The 15,931-nt window shown below is 47.7% G+C and overlaps 1 protein-coding gene across 1 annotated transcript in view; it reads left to right on the forward strand.

Moving 5' to 3' along the window:
- MYO18B (myosin XVIIIB) overlaps positions 1-15,465 on the forward strand; it is a 230,162-nt gene extending 214,697 nt beyond the window's left edge. Inside the window, exon 42 of the mRNA XM_058532289.1 lies at positions 14,229-15,465. Coding sequence (XP_058388272.1) covers positions 14,229-15,465 — 1,237 coding nt within the window. The remainder of the gene's footprint in view (positions 1-14,228) is intronic.
- Positions 15,466-15,931: the final 466 nt, after the last annotated feature.

Raw genomic sequence — 15,931 nt, forward strand, 5'->3', positions numbered from 1 at the left:
TGCCAGACTGGTTCTTAGCAGCATGGAGCCAGTACTAATGGAATATAGTGCAGAAAACTGAAGGTCTGGGGCTCAGTTCCCCAGAGTACAGACCGAGGGCAGAGGCAGGTGGTGGGCACACTGTGAAACCAGATCTGCAAGGGGCTTTGAAGACACACTTAGGAGGTAGAGGAAAGACAACAGACTTTGCAGTCTGGTAGACCTGGTTTCTAATCCGAACTTACTAGCTGCCTGACCGTGAAGAAGTTACAGTCTCTGAGTCCCAATTCCTCCTCCACATTATATTCCCTTTGCAAGATTAAAGAAGTCATGGCTATAGAGTGGCTGGTGGAAGGTCTGGCACCAACTTAGTGTTTAATGAGCAAAAGCTCCCTTCTACCCTCTTCCCTTCATCCCAGGCCAGGCGGTGAAGCTCCGGGAGGCAGGGATGCTGAAGGCAGGATGAGGGAAAACTATAACTGGGTTATAATCTCACATGCCCGAGATCGTGGAAGTGGCTAGACTCACAGCAGAAAACCATGAGCACAACAGAGAATCTCTTGGCGATGAGAGTGGAGTTTTGGTGAACTCAGTTTTAAGTATGTTGATCTTACTGTGTTTGGGTACATCCAGATGGAACTGTCCAGAGGCTTTAAACTCTGGTCTGGATCCATGGGGATGCCAGGACTTCTCTGCTTGATGTAATGGTTAGGATTCTTTGAGGTGTAGGTGACATAAAACCCAACTCAACCTGGCTCGTATGCAAAGAAAAATGTATTATCTCATGTAGCTGGAAACCAAGAGTATATGTAGCTTCAGGCGCTACTGGATCCAGGGATTTAAAAATGATCCTGGGGATTTGATCCCTCGCCAACCTCTCTGCTCTGCTTTCCTCTGTGTTGGCTCCTTTGTGAGGCAGCAAGATGGCGGCCAACAGCTCCAGGCTCATGCCTGCGCCACTCTGAGTCCAACAGTAAAGAGGGCATCTCTCCTCTCAGGAGTTTCCGCAAAATTCCTGAGCCTGACTTTCACTGGCCCAAAGTGAGTCACTTGTCTGCACTGAACTAATCAGAACAGACAAGGGGAATGAAAGAGCCTCTTCCCTTAGGCTCAAGTTCATGTTCTGACCTAGCTCTAAGAGAGAGAGTTATTCCCACCCAAACCACAGGCACACCGGGGGAGGAAGGGTTTTCCCAAAGGACAACAGAGTGGCTTACCTGAAGCAGGAGAATGATGCTGGGTAGGTTAAAAAAAGTAAGCCAAGCAAATGTTCTCCACCAAGAGGAAGGTTGAATTATGGGAGCAGATAAGATTATGTAGAAGGAGGAGAAGAAAGAGAGAGCTGGGAGTGGAGGGGAGGGGAGAGGAGAGGGAGAGAGAGAGAGAAAACATTAGAGTGTTTGAGATCCCCATTTGGTAGCCTTGGGAAGTCCAAATAAAATTGTGTGTATCCTGGTCAGAGACTTTATTTATCCCTAAATGTCAATGACCGATCTATCTCCACATAATTAGTGACGCTGTGATTGGAATTTACTACCAAAAACGGCTCTCCACTGTTGCTGTTGGACTTGTACCATATTGCAATGTGAGCGTGGAGATTATTGTATAAATTATTCTCACTCACATAATCATCGTGATTTTAATTACTGTGTAATCTTCGCTAATTACTGTTGTATGTATCATTTGCTTTGGTGCCGATTTAACACAACTGCTTTTCGTTTGGCTAAAAGATGGCATTACAACTTTTCCTCTTTCCGGGGAAAATTTGCTTTTTGTAAACATTTGCAGCCCCAGACTCTTGGCTTGCAGTTATTAGTTTAAAAGATTTAGACCTCACCACCCTCCTTTCGTCCCTGTAGATTTTTATTTGGGATAAGGCTGGCTTGAATTAGTATAAAACTCTAAATTACAGGGTATTAAAAAAAATAAAGTTGTATTCCTTTCAAGGAAATGCAATTACTCTACTGCAGAAGTGAAGCCAAGGATGAGTCACGTGGGGCCTGCTTAAATGATTAGATAAGACCCGTTTGTAATTAGTTCATTAATTATGTAAATGTGAATGGATGGTACTTAGCATTAAAAACAGCTTGTTCTCAAAGTAGGTTAAGTATCCACCTCTAATCTTATGTCAATAGTACATTTATTTACTGGTCTCTGCATTCTTAGAACCAGAGCTCAGGGTCATTTTAATCCATCCTGAATATGCTTAATGGACGGGCCTCTCATGAGTATGGTTTTATGTCTTCCTAGAACAAAAGGTTTCTTTTCAGTTTTATCAGTATTAGGAAGATGAGTGGAAAAGATCTTGAAACTGAAAGTGTGGAAATATTCGATGCAAACACATTAATCATGGGCCCAAGGCCTGAGAAAGTATAACCAGGAGAAGTCTGGCCCTGTCCAGGATTCATCTTGGGGCCAACTTCCCTCTTGGACAGGTTTCCATGGAAAGAAGGGCTGTTTTCTATCTAGAATTTGGTCTTGGATGGTAGATCTGTAGATCTTATGGGAATTTTGAGGTTCACCTGAGTTAGCAGTGACTTTATGTAAAATCGTTTGAGATTCATCATTGATGGTTCAGAACATTCTTTTAGAATCTGCGGTTCTCTAATGGAGCTAAATTTTTGTTAAGTAAACTTATTATTGAAATATACATACCAGAAAGTGCATCTTTATGAAATTTTCAAAAATTGGTCAAACCTAGGTAATTACTGCCAAAAATCAAAACCAGACGATTACTAGTCATGACCTTTTCCTTCCTCAAAGGTAACCACGATCGTGATTTCTAACACTGTAAATTAGATCTGCCTGTTTTTGAACTCTGTGTAAATAGAAGCATCCAGTAGTTCTCTTTGGTGTCTGGCATCTGTTTTTCAATATCATGTTAATAAGATTCACCCACATTGTTGCATGCAGCAGTAACTCTCTTGTTTTCCTTGCTCTATAGTCCATAACAGTGGTTCTCAACTGGGGACAATTTTGCACCCCTCTCCCTGCCAAAGGAGAGTTGGTAATGTCTGGAGACATTTTTGGTTGTCATAACGGAGGGAGAGAGGTGCTACTAGCATCTAGTATGTAGAAGCCAGGATGCTGCTAAGAGTCCTACAATGCACATGACAAGCCACAAAGAATTATCTGGTCCAAAATGTCAATTATGCCACCATTGAGAAACTCTGATCTATAATAGTCCATTGTGTGAATAAAAAATAATGATTTATACATTCCATTATTACCAAACACTTAGGTTGTTTCCAGGTTAGCACTGTTATGAATAGTACCTGTGTGAACAATCTTGTACACATCTTTTGTTGTATAAATTTACAGATTTCTCTGTTGGGTATATACCTAGGAGTAAAATTGCGGGTTCATGAGTATATTTCCAACTTTAGTAAATACTGTCAAACGGTTGTACTGATTTACATTCCCACCAGCAGTGAATGAGTGTTCCAGTTGCTCTGCATCCTTTCCAACACTTGGTTTTGTCATTTTAAAAAATTTTAGCTATTCCAGTGGATATTAGTAGTGTCGTATTTTTGGTTTTAACTTGTGTGTTCCTGATAGATAAACCTTTTCATGTGCTTATATAGTCATTGGAATGTACTCTTTGGCGAAATGCCTGATGAAATCTTTTGCCCGTTATTTTTTTCTTTGGGGTTGTCTGGCTCTTTTTTTATTGATTTATAGGAGTTCTTAATATATTCTAGATATGAGTCCTTTCTTAGGTATGTGGATCCACTCCCATCAGTGGCTTGCCTTTTTCACTTTCTTAATGGTGTATTTTGACAAACGGAAGTTCTTAATTTTAATGTAACCAAATTTATAATGTTTTTCCTTTATGGTTGGAGCTTTTCATATCCTATTGAGAATTATTTGCCTACTTCCAAATCATGAAAATATTCCCCTATGTTGTCTTACAAAAGCTGTGTTGATTTAACTTTTTATATCTAGATATACAGTTCATTGGGAATGATATTTATGGTCTGACGTAGGGGTTAAGATTCATTGCCATATGGATAGACAATTGGCCTGGCCTCTTGTCATAAATCAAGTGATGAGAGAGAGAGAAATATAGATAGATGTCTATTTCTAGACTCTATTCCATTCCATTTTTCTATTTGTCCATCCTTGAACTGCTTTAATGTTGCCTTAATTAATATAACTTTATATAGTGAGTCTTGATATCTAGAAGTGTGTTAGTTCTTAGACTAGGTCTTCTTCCTCAAGATCAGCAAATGACTCTAGGGGAGAGTTCCACGCCATGCTCGGTTCACCTCGGTGTACTTCCCTCTTTCCAGAATTTGGCCCTTCAAGTCCTGGCTGCTTTGGCGGCTCTCCAATGCCTTTAAATTTAAATGTGGCTTTTCTGATGTTTCTAAGCAGGGATTTTCTCTGATACAAGCTAGCCTATCATACCTGGAAGCTGGATGCTGAGCTAGACTTTGCCACTCCCTTTGCTAAGTAAACATTTCTTCCTTAGTTTCCACGCCTAAGAAGGCATGAGAGCTCACTCTATTTCGCTCCAGTCGTAACTTGGTGACTCTGCTTCTTACTCTAGACTGTAAGCTTCCTGAATGCAAGAGTTATTCATCTCTGTATCAACAGCGTCTGGCATCATGGCACTCAATAAATGATTCTGGATGGATGTAAGGAGGGATGGATGGATGGATAGTATCTATTCACTTAAACCTGCATTTTCATGAGGAACTGTGCACTTTTATGAATAAGTCTGAGGTTTTATATGGTGATTGCCATTGCACGTGCTCAGCTGAGGCAATGTCTATGTATGGAATGTGAAGGAATTCATTGAAAATTTATTTAAAATATGTTACACCCACCTTGAATCTCTAATCAGTTAGAGATCTTAATTACGTTACATACCTAGTTTTTTTCTTTCAGAACATTGTGGAAATTGTATCAGAAGGTAGAAGACTGGAGTTGTAGAGGCGGTGCTTTCGCCGTCTCATCAGAGTGTGGCCTAGGAAGTCGTCTTCCCGCTTTGTTTTTTCCAGGTGCAGAATGAGGGGTTTGAACTGGATGGGGTCCCAGCTCCCTCTCAATTCTGATATTCTAGAAGTTGATAAAATTCTGTAGAAATGAAACCAGGCTCTTGGCTTGGGTTTAGACACATGAGGAATTCACTCTAGATGGTACTGGAAGTTGGTTTTGAGTCGATTGTTTTTAAGCCAAGAGAAGTGGCTCTGGCTGACTGATAAGTAGGGGAACTGGGGTCTGAATTAACCAGCCAGACGAGGCAGATGGAGACTTCTGTTCATTCCTTCTATATTTCCATGATCCCTCGTCTTTCTCCTCCTCCATTCCTTCATTCTTCCTGTTCCATGAACTTTCCTTGAGGCGCTCTTCTAGATACAGAGGATTCATAGAAGAAAAATATGGTCTAGTTCAGAACTAATGGTCTTGTTGTGAGTTATAAACAAGTAATGATGATAGAGTGATGGGGAAGCACAGGGGTTGTGTGAGCCAAAGGAGACCCCAGCCCAGGCTGGGAGCTGGGGAAAGCTTTCTGGAAGAGGCTACAGTTGGGCTGAGCATTGAAGGGTGAGTAAAAATGGTTGCTTTTTTTTTTCTTTTTTTAGATATAGAACAATGGTTCCTCAGAATCATCTGTAAAGTGTCCCTTCCTCTCTCCCTTTCTCCTCCTACTTTCTTTCTTCCTTTTTTTTAACAACCAAGATGTCTGACCACCATCAAATCTTTGAGCTTCCACCTTAATTGGACCAAGACTAGTGTTTTTTCTTCCAGACTTCATTTCTGCTTTGACCTCCTTCTCTACTTCTATTGATATCTAAACACATTTTGCTGCTAAACAATGCGAAAAGAAGTTGAAAACATTATGACAGTTCTCCTTAAATAGTTTTGCATCTTTCTCCTGAGAAGAAGGACATTTCCTAACTATTGTACTACTACACACCTAAGAAAATCAACAAATCCATAATATCATCCAAGATCTCAACATTCATATTATCCTAATTGTCCTAAAATTGTCTTGTATCCCTGTATTTTTTAAAAGAAGGATCCTATTAAGGACACTCATTGCATTCAATTGTTTTATTTCTTTAGTCTTTCTCTTTTAAAAAAATTAATGGATTTTATTTTTTAGAGAAGTTTTATTACAGAAAATTTGAACAGAAAGTACAGAGAACACCCGTATACCCCCTGTCCTCCCACACACAGTTTCCTCTATTATTAACATCTCCCAATAATCTTTAGTCTCTTTTAAACTAGAATGGTCCCCTCCCCCCCCACCATTGAATTTGATTTTTTTGTAGAGTTCCAGGGGTGATTCTGCTGCGCAATTCTGTTCAAAAACTACTGGTCCTGGGGCCGGCCACGTGGTATAGCGGTTAAGTGTGCGCGCCCTGCTGCTGGCAGCCCAGGTTTGGATCCTGGGCGCGCACCGACGCACCGCCTGTCAGGCCATGCTGTGGCGGCATCCCACATAAAGTGGAGAGAGATCGGCGTGGATGTTAGCCCAGGGCCAGTCTTCCTCAGCAAAAAGAGGAGGATTGGTGTGGATGTTAGCTCAGGGCTGATCTTCCTCACAAAAATACGAAAAAAACCCACTACTGGTCCCAGAACCTGGAAGGCAGTAAGAACGTGTGGGTGAGGCAAAGCAAACTCTGCTGCCCCACGGAAGATACGTGGTCAGGTGTCCACTGAGGGCAGTTCAATGGGTTGGTTTTAAAAAGTGTCAAGGACTCAGCACCCACTTGAGATCAGAGAGGACAGCAAGCAAGGCTTAAGAGTTATCTTGTCTCATAAAAACATTATATGATAAGGAATATAGGATATTTACAGAGTCTGTCTCCTGACTCAAGTCTCTGCACCTTCAGGCCAGGAATAACCAGCTTAGGGACTGTCTGCGACTCATGTCACCGCCTCCTCTGCTTGCAGTTGAGCAAGCTCCCTGGGTTATTCCACCCCATGGCTTCCTTCTTGCTTCGAGTCTTCCCTTTCAGCTGGGTGACCATTCTAAGGCTTGGTGTCCTGGCCTGTGAATTTAGATATCAGTCCTTGCTTGTCAAGGGTTTTGCAGAAACCATTGAATAAGCTAATAATCACCAGGAGGGATCTCCTTCTCCCACTTGGAGTGTCTTCCTCGACCCTCACCACCACCCAAATCCTACCCCTCTTCCAAAAGCCTGACTCAATGCCACCTCCTCCAGAAAGGCTGTGCACGCAGGCTCCAGCACCCACTCTCTCCCTCGCCAGCCTTCTGCTGCACTTACAGTCCGTGGTTCACAGTTTACCTGAAACTTCTCGCACTGCTGACCCTTCTTCATGGGTTTATCCAGTCTCCACACCGACAGTGTGCTCTCTGGGAGGGGAAGGCAGCCCATCTTCTACTGCTGTGAGCTCAGCCTAATGTTGTAGATAGTCAGACAGAGGGGAGAGCCTTGGATCTGCTACTTCCTCAGCAAGCCACTTGCCTCTCAGAGCCTGAGTTTCCTCATCTGTAAAATGGGACAATAAAGGGCAGTAGAGCATAGCGGTTAGGAGGCATGGGTCCCAGAATTGGACTTCTTGTTTTAAATCCATGTTCCCCCATTTATTATATGACAAAATACTCATCCTTTCTGAGCCTCCTTGTGCAGTGGGAAGATTACGGTAGAGTATCTGCTTGGAGGACTGTGATGAGGGTAAACTTGAGTAACGTCTGCAAAGCCTAAAGGCACAATATATGGGAGCTCTTCTTATGCAGAATCCACCCACATCCTACAGGGGCTTAATAAATGTCTGATGTTCCCTAGCGCATCTTGCACAGTTTTGGGCACCATGTCAACTTTTATTACAGATGATCAATTATTGTGTTGGACTCGGTTACAAAACCTTCAGGCCATCTTAAAAGGACATCTGGTTTCCCATCCCAGGCCTCACCGGTGTTAAAGAACATTGATACATTTTTAATTTCCTCTTTGATTTCAGGGTGTGAATGAAGAATGGGGGTGACAGCTCGCCTTTGGGGATGATTCATGGCGTCATTAAATCTGCGTTGAGTTTCACGTGGCTGCGGTTGGCCCAGACTCAGACGTGGGAGTTGTGTGTTTTGCTGTGTGATTGCGTCTCATGCCGGTGAATCCAGCATCTCCTTGACTTGGACCTCCATTTTTTTGGTCATTATGTCTCAGTGGATTTTGGAAAATATATAGGTGTAGATGTGAGTTCAACTGGTTGAGGTTTCTACTTAGCTTTCTACCTGGAGGGTGTGTGATGGGGAAGGAAAAAGCATGAGTTTCAGGTCTGGTTCACCAGGGTCCACGTCCAGGCCCTGCCGCCTAGCGGTGTGACCTTGAGCAAATGGCTTCTCACCAGTGAGCCTCAGTTTTGTCATCTGCAAGATGGAGTGATGATTCTGATCCTGATGAGATGATGTATACAATATACATACATATATAGGTGCATTTTTCATTCTTCCTCCAGTATTTGTGGAGCATCTACTCCTGTGGTAGGCCCTGGAGACAAAATGATGGAGCCGCATTCGCAGGGCAGCCTGGCAGGGGAAGGGTGTGGTGCAGGCGGGAGACACAAATCTCTAAGGCTAAGCAGACCACTTCAATATCCACGTCCTTTTCCTATGCTGCTCAGAACAGGATCATGCATAGGCATTGCTTACTTTCAAATATCTGCACTCAGTCCAGGGCCTTCTCCAGCCCTGATGGAAGGGGCCATTAAAGAAAAACAATCAAGAGAGCCGGCCCCGTGGCGTAGCGGTTAAGTGCGCGCGCTCCGCTGCTGGTGGCCTGGGTTCAGATCCCAAGCGCGCACCAACGCACCGCTTGTCAGGCCATGCTGAGGCAGTGTCCCATATAAAGTGGAGGAAGATGGGCACAGATGTTAGCCCAGGGCCACTCTTCCTCAGCAAAAAGAGGAGGATTGGCGTGGATGTTAGCTCAGGGCTGATCTTCCTCACAAAAAAAAAAAATAGAAAGAAAGAAAAACAATCAAACAGGCATTAAGGTCTTTAAACATCTATTTATTAGTAGCAATGTTTGGGACGAATAAGTAATATATGCAAGTTTAACAGCCCAGCCTTCACCTTGCACAAAGAGCTGGGGGCAGCTAGAGGTGGAACTGTGCGATGCTCGTGGGCACTGACATACCTATGACATATGTCATCTCTACTGCCCCCCAAAACCCTGTGATATAGGGCATTATCGTCCCCATGCTCACAGCTGAGCATGTTCAAGCTTCACAAGACACCTGGCTCGGAGAGAGCAGAGCCAGGGTTTGCATCCAGGCCTGTCTGCTTCTGAAGCCCATGTTCTTAGCCTCGCAGGTTAGAAGGAGTGGAACTTCCACTATTTCTGAATGTTCAGATCCTAGTTTACCTAGTAAGCCTTCATAAATTGAAACCACCAATATTTAGAGCATGTTCATATATATTCTCTATGTAAATTCACTTAATAAACATTTATTGAATGCCTACTATGTGGCAGGCACTGAAGCTTCACTCATTCATCTAACGCATACTTACTGAGGACCTACTATGTGCCAGGGGGCTTGAGATTCACTCATTCGTTCAACATATGTTTCTTGAGCACCTACTGCATAGTAGGACACTGTTCTAGGATTGGAGTATAGTCGTGAATACAAGATAGAAAAATCCCTGCCTCCTGGAGCTCTTTTCTCCACTACGTTGTGAGGTTGACCTGGTCTCTCCCATTTTACAGCTGAGGAAGCTGAATCCAAGAGAAGTTAGGTGAGTCTTCCAAGGCCACATGGCTAGTGAACGGCAGAAGCAGACTAGACTCCAAGTGACACACGCTATGTGGACGATGTGATGTAGCCAATACTATGAATCCGGTATCACATCACAGGGCTCAGGGGAAGTTTCTAGAGAACGATGCTACTGGCTGTGGGGTCAACTAACCTGGGGTTGGAACCCCACCTCTGCCACTTCCACCTGTGTGTGTTGTAGAGGCCGCCCCGCCTTGCTGAGCCTGGAGGTGAGAATCCCTTACACCCAGGGTTGCCATGGAGATTATAAATGAACGTGGCGGTCAGCTCCGTGAGGACAGGAGGCCCTCGGCTTGTTCTCCCTCGTATCCATGGCAGCCAGCACAGTGCTTGGGCAGTAGGTGCTCAGCCCAGCGTAGCTATTGTGGTGGCCGTTGAGTTACAGGCCCAGCCTGGCAGCTTCGTGCCTGGATGCTCAGGGATGCCTGCTGACTCCTCATGGTGGCAGGTATGCTAGAAGGATAGGCTAAGGGCAGGCAGCAGAAGTTGTTTCTGGAGTCTGTCCTTAGAGAATCACAGTGCCCCTGCCTAGCATTTGTCCAACCTGTCTCCCAGTGACTCGGAGAGCCTTCTATCCATCATCTCTCTCTCTCCATGGCCAAGGCTCTCGGAGGCAGGCACGGTGACATCTTGATTATCTGCCATCCATCCATCACGCGATGCCAATGGAGGGGAGCTCCATCTGAGTCAAGCTGTCCAGTGAGGACAGCCAAAAAAAAAATGAGTCTTCCCGGGCCCTTGGATGAAGACAGCAAGATGTGTTTGAAATGTCCAAAGCCAGGACAGAAATGGAGAGGATTGTCCTGCCTCAGACACCAGAGCTGGGACCCTCACCCTGAAGCCTGCAACAGGGCATCTGAATTCAAAGTAGTTCCGAATTCTGAATTCTGCAGCCTCCAACAGAAAGGCTGCAATGAACTTCTCACTTTGAGTGGCAATGCAGATGGGAAATAGACTCTGCAGAGATGTGGGTGGATTTCTGAATGGTAAACCCAGGAGGCAGCACTCAGCCGCGACTTCTTTCCTTCTCTCCTTCTCCCCCTCCGTCCCCCATCTCTCTTCCTCCCTCCTCACTATACCCCGCTCCTACTCCTCTCCACCCCTCACCCCGGGAGCCTGTACTGCTTGGCTTGTTCCTATTTCAAACCCACCAGCTGAGGCTCCGAAGGCACCCGACCACTCCAGAAAGGTGGGACCCCACCCACCCCCAAGAGATCAGGCCCTTGGGCTCCTCGGCAGAGCTCGGTGAGCACCATCTGGTGACGGCCAGGCTGGGGCCTGAGTGGCTGTGCTGGGACGTTGGGGGTGCACACCTTGAGGAAGGTGCTGCTCCTGGTGGGCCCCGGGGAAGGCGGTCAGATCTCCCTCTGGTCTGGCAGAGCTGGGGCTCCTGATGGCGTGAGCCCAGCAGGCCTGTGCCCTGTGTGCCTGGACAGCAGCACTCACAGGCTGGGACCCCAGACGCCCACCCCTGGCTACTGAAGGCTTTGCGTGTGCCCCAGCCCGTCCTGCCTTTTGGTGGAAGATGAGGAGGCCAGACACTCAGCTGCCAGCCTGCGCCCCCTCAGCCACCCTCCTCACTATCCTCCCGGCCTCTGCCCTTCGCTCGCCCTCCTCCTTCCCCTCCTCCATCACCACGGGTCTCTCCTCTTCCTCTCCATCTCCACCAGCCGCTCTCACTTCAACTCCTCTCTCATTTGTCCTGCTTCCTCTTCCTCGTAGACTTGATTTCCAAGGTAGCCTTGAGTCAATTCAACATTTACTGAGCAGCTACTGTGTGCTGGGCACAGTGCCAACTCAGAGATGCGAGTGGGCAAGATCTTGACAGCAGGGGCTGCAGGTCTGATGCCCTCACCTCCTCTCCTCCTGCCTTTTTTCATGCTTCCCCTCCTCCTCCCCTTCCTCCCCTCTTCCTCCTGCCCTTTCTCCTCCTCCTGTGACTTCTCTTCCCTCCCTTTCCTCCTGCCCTGTCTTGGCATCCACGGCCAGCACTGGAGGTGGGAGCTGTGGTGACCGGGATGGCAGAGTCCCAGGAGATTCGGTGACAGGAGCCCTTGACGCCGCCATCCCCACGTGGCAGGCAGTGGATGAGACTGAGCGCCCAAGACACATTCATCATGCCCGCTTCCTTTCAGGGCCAAGACAGCACGGAAATGACTTCTGTCAGCTCCGCGGCAGCCCACTGCCCCTGGCAGCTCCAAGCTGTTTATTAAAAAAAAAAAAAGAAAAGAAAAAAAGAAAGGAGTGCGAATGCCATCTTGCTGAGTATTAAGGGAGCGATTCCAAAGTGATGAAGTTGACAAATACCCCTTCAGGTAATCACACAGGAGCACGCCGGCTCCCTTCCCAGCCCGTGTCCAGCTGTGACGGAGATGGAAGGTGACAGCCAAGAAATGGGACAGGAGGCAGCAGCTCCAGGCAAATTGTGTGGCTTTTGTTTTAGCCCATGGGGGCCAGCCCTTCTTGGGAATGATGAGATGCAAGGTCACTGGCCCATTCATTCTTCTGTTCGTCGCTCTTGGAACTTCATCTGAGGCTTTCGTTCAGTCCAGCAGTGGGTTAGGCTCTGGAGAGTCAGAGATTATTGTTAGTAGTAATGATAATCATTAACTGTTAGTTATTAATGATTAATAGCCATTGATTATTGGTTATTAATTATTCATCATAACCATTAACCATTATTTGAGGAGCTGAGTGCCAGGCACTGTGCCCAGGGCTTTTTTTTCATTCCCGTGACTTCTCCATGAGGTCGGCTCGATGACTGGGTTTGGGAGGAGGTGGAAGGAGGGCTTCAGAAAAAGGAACAGCAAATGCAAAGCCCAGAGGCAGGAAGGGCTTGGCCTGTCCTGGGAGCCCCCTGTGGCTAGGGCAGAGTGAGCAAGAGGGCAACACGTAGGATAGGAGGCTGGGGGGGAGTAGGGAGCCTGACTCTGCAAGAGAAGGACTGAGGATGGTGAGGAGAGCAGGGGATGGAGGTAGCTCATGTACACCACTACTTCGACCCGGTGGTCTCCTCACCACCCCCACACCAGGACATTGGCCCTCTCCTGACCTAGGGAATAAGGAGAGGCAGATGAGCACACCACTCATGGAACCCTTTAACACAGCATTGCTGCCGTGGCAACCTCCCCCAGGTCCTGGGTCAGGGGAGGCTCCTGCCAGCCCTGGAAGAGAGAGGTTCATGGGATGGTCACAGCTCTGGCTTCAGGAGCTCAGGAAGGCATTGTCTGGGTCCCGACCCATGTCCCTGGAAAAGACCCTGATCCCCTACTCTCTCTGCCCCCCCTCGCTTCTGGGCATCACCTCCAGGGGCCATAGGCTTGGTTTTCTTCCCGGATTCAAAGGCCCTTGGGGTCACTGTGGTCAGCTCTCTTCCTTCTAAACTGTCCTGTGTGATCCGGAGGTGGGAATGGTGAGATCAAACTGTGGTGAGCAAGAAACCTTCCTCAAAGTCTTGTGCCAGAATCCCAACCACCCTTTCTGTGTCAAAGGCTGAATCCCACAATTGTCCCTGTCGGTACAGTTGGTGTACCCAGACAGGGAATGGACCTCATGACCGGAAACCTGCGTGCACATCGCTCGCAGCCGTATCCAGGCCCGAGCCCCTGGCTTTGTCTACCATGCCAGAACTCTGCCTTCGGCACCCCTTCTGCTTTTTTATGAATTATAACTGTGCTGGTGGGCGGGAAGGGGGTCGTTTGTCTTAGAGGGAGGACAAATAGATTTTATTTATTAAGGAATGGTTGATGGACTCCAATCTCTATCCTTTAAGCGATGCCTTTTATTTTACAGTCTATAATTTCGCCCTACTGCGAGGCTCCTATGTTTCCGAGGGAAAGTGTTTTTGGCTCAGCTGCTGAAAAATGCCTCTGAATCAACGCCAAGCCTGCTGTAGTCCCAGAATAGAAAGTGTCTGTCCTCTTGTGTATAACATTGGTTTCGAGTTGATTTCATGTAAATCTTTCCCTTTTAGGGGACCGTCTTTTACCCCCATCCCCACCCCATGAAACAGTCAGGGGTGTCCTGGAGCATCTCATGGAGACACATATTTGGGTCATTGACTCTCAGAAGCCCTGCTTAGTGGAGCTGTCCCCTGGGCTTGGCCCCAAATAAATAAATAACCTCCTGTGGATCCCCCTCGAGTCTTCAAGAAGGAAATTACTTATTTCACAGTAGGCTCTGGGATGATAGGTCCTATCATATCAGATATGATGCCTCATAAATCTAAGTCAGCCATCCTAGCTGTGGTTTTAATCTACTCAAACGTACTTAGCTGGGTTTAATTATAGACAGAAATTGCATTTCAGAAAGCAACAAGAAATCATTTACATGGCTTGAATTTGCGCATTAAATCACACGGTTCACTTGAGAGTGCATTGGGATGGCATTTCCAAAGAAAAATAGTATTAATGCCCGTGCTTAGTGGCTCTCACACCAATTGCACAAATTGTACGAATTCACGATTTCTACTGACTGCATTTTTCTTCCTGGCGCAGGATGAACGAGGAGGTCGGGGATGCTGGGCAGCCCCAGCGGGCAGCGGCCGTGAGCGGAGCCCGGGATGTGCACAGCAAGATCTCGGGGGACAAGTCCATTTCTCCCCTCTCCCTCCGCCGGCAAAAGTACTGTCATTTGGGGGATGGCGAAGAGCGTGGCGTCCAGAGAAAGCCCACGGAGAGATTAGGAGCTCCGTCTCCTCCCCCGGCTTCTCGGAGTGCAAACTCGTCCCCATCATCTAGGGAGAAGCTGCCGAGTCCTTCGGCGGCCCTGTCGGAGTTTGTGGAAGGACTCCGGAGGAAGAGAGCGCGGAGAGGCCAGGGGTCAGTGCTGGGCCTGGAGGACTGGCCCACTCTGCCCATTTACCAGACCACAGGGGCGTCCACGCTGAGGAGGCCCAGGGCGGGCAGTGGCAAAGGAGACCTCTCGCCGAGGTTGGGGGCAAAGTCACCCCTGGACACAGAGGCCGCCGCTGGGACATCAGCTGGCCTCCTGCGGTCCGCTAGCCTGAAATGCATCTCTTCTGAGAGCGTGGAGGGCACCACCCTGCTGCCGGAGAAGGTGAAGACCCGGTTCAGTTCCTGCGAGTCCCTTTTAGAATCAGGGCCAGGCTCAGGGAGAAAAGCGAGATCCCCAACCACACCCAGGGACCCGTTCTTGTCGCCCACGCTGCGTCCTCGGAGGCGCTGTCTGGAGTCCTCGCTGGATGATGCGGGCTGTCCAGACCTCGGGAAGGAGCCTCTCGTCTTCCAGAACCGCCAGTTCGCCCACCTAATGGGGGAACCTCTGGGCAGCGACCCACTCAGCTGGAAGCTCCCAAGCCTTAACTATGAACGCAAGACCAAAGTGGATTTCGATGACTTCCTCCCGGCCATCCGGAAGCCCGAGACTCCTACGTCCTTGGCCGGAGCGGCCAAAGATGGGCAAGACAGGTCACAGCATCCAAGCGTCCACTTTGAGACAGAAGAGGCCGACCGGACCTTTCTCTCAGGGATCAAGACCATTTTGAAGAAGAGCCCGGAGTCCAAGGAGGACCCGGCTCACCTCTCCGACTCGTCCTCCTCCTCCAGCTCCATCATGTCCTTCAAAAGCGCCGACAGCATCAAGTGTCGGCCGAGAATCCCGCGGCCGGAGGGTGACGGTGGTGAGCGAACGTCTCCCGAGAACAGAGAGCTGGGGGCAGGGAGGAAGGGCGAGGACGTCGAGAGCATAATGAAGAAATACCTGCAGAAGTAGGAACCAGCTCAGGTAAAAGCAACAAGCTGGGACCGTTCTTGGGGAAGGAAAACGAGACCACTCGCCAGGTCCAACAGCCTGGAGGAAACCAGTTGCTGCTCCAGCCTTTAATGCTGTGGGGCTTTCTCTAGAGACGAGGGTTTGTAGAGGTTTTCACTGAAATATTGTGTTGCTGGATGCAAAGCTTATCAGATGCCCTCTGTCAGGTGCCACGTATTTCTTTGCACTTTAAAATGTAGACCCATCAGAAAGCAAGAGGGTCGTGTGGGACACCGCTAAAGAAGGTGCCAGACTTTTATGGCTCCCTAACCTCTGTCTGTATTCTTTGCAGAGTGGAGGGGCCGGGTGGCGTTCTGTGCACACAGTGCTGGGAGATCCATGTGGGAGGGTCAGGCAGGGTAGAAGAGACCTTGAGGATAGTGGAGTCCAGCTCTTGCGTTAAATGTAGAGGGAGAAACTGAGGCCC

Source organism: Diceros bicornis, chromosome 35 (genome assembly GCF_020826845.1).
Source record: "Diceros bicornis minor isolate mBicDic1 chromosome 35, mDicBic1.mat.cur, whole genome shotgun sequence".
Classification (NCBI taxonomy): domain Eukaryota; kingdom Metazoa; phylum Chordata; class Mammalia; order Perissodactyla; family Rhinocerotidae; genus Diceros; species Diceros bicornis.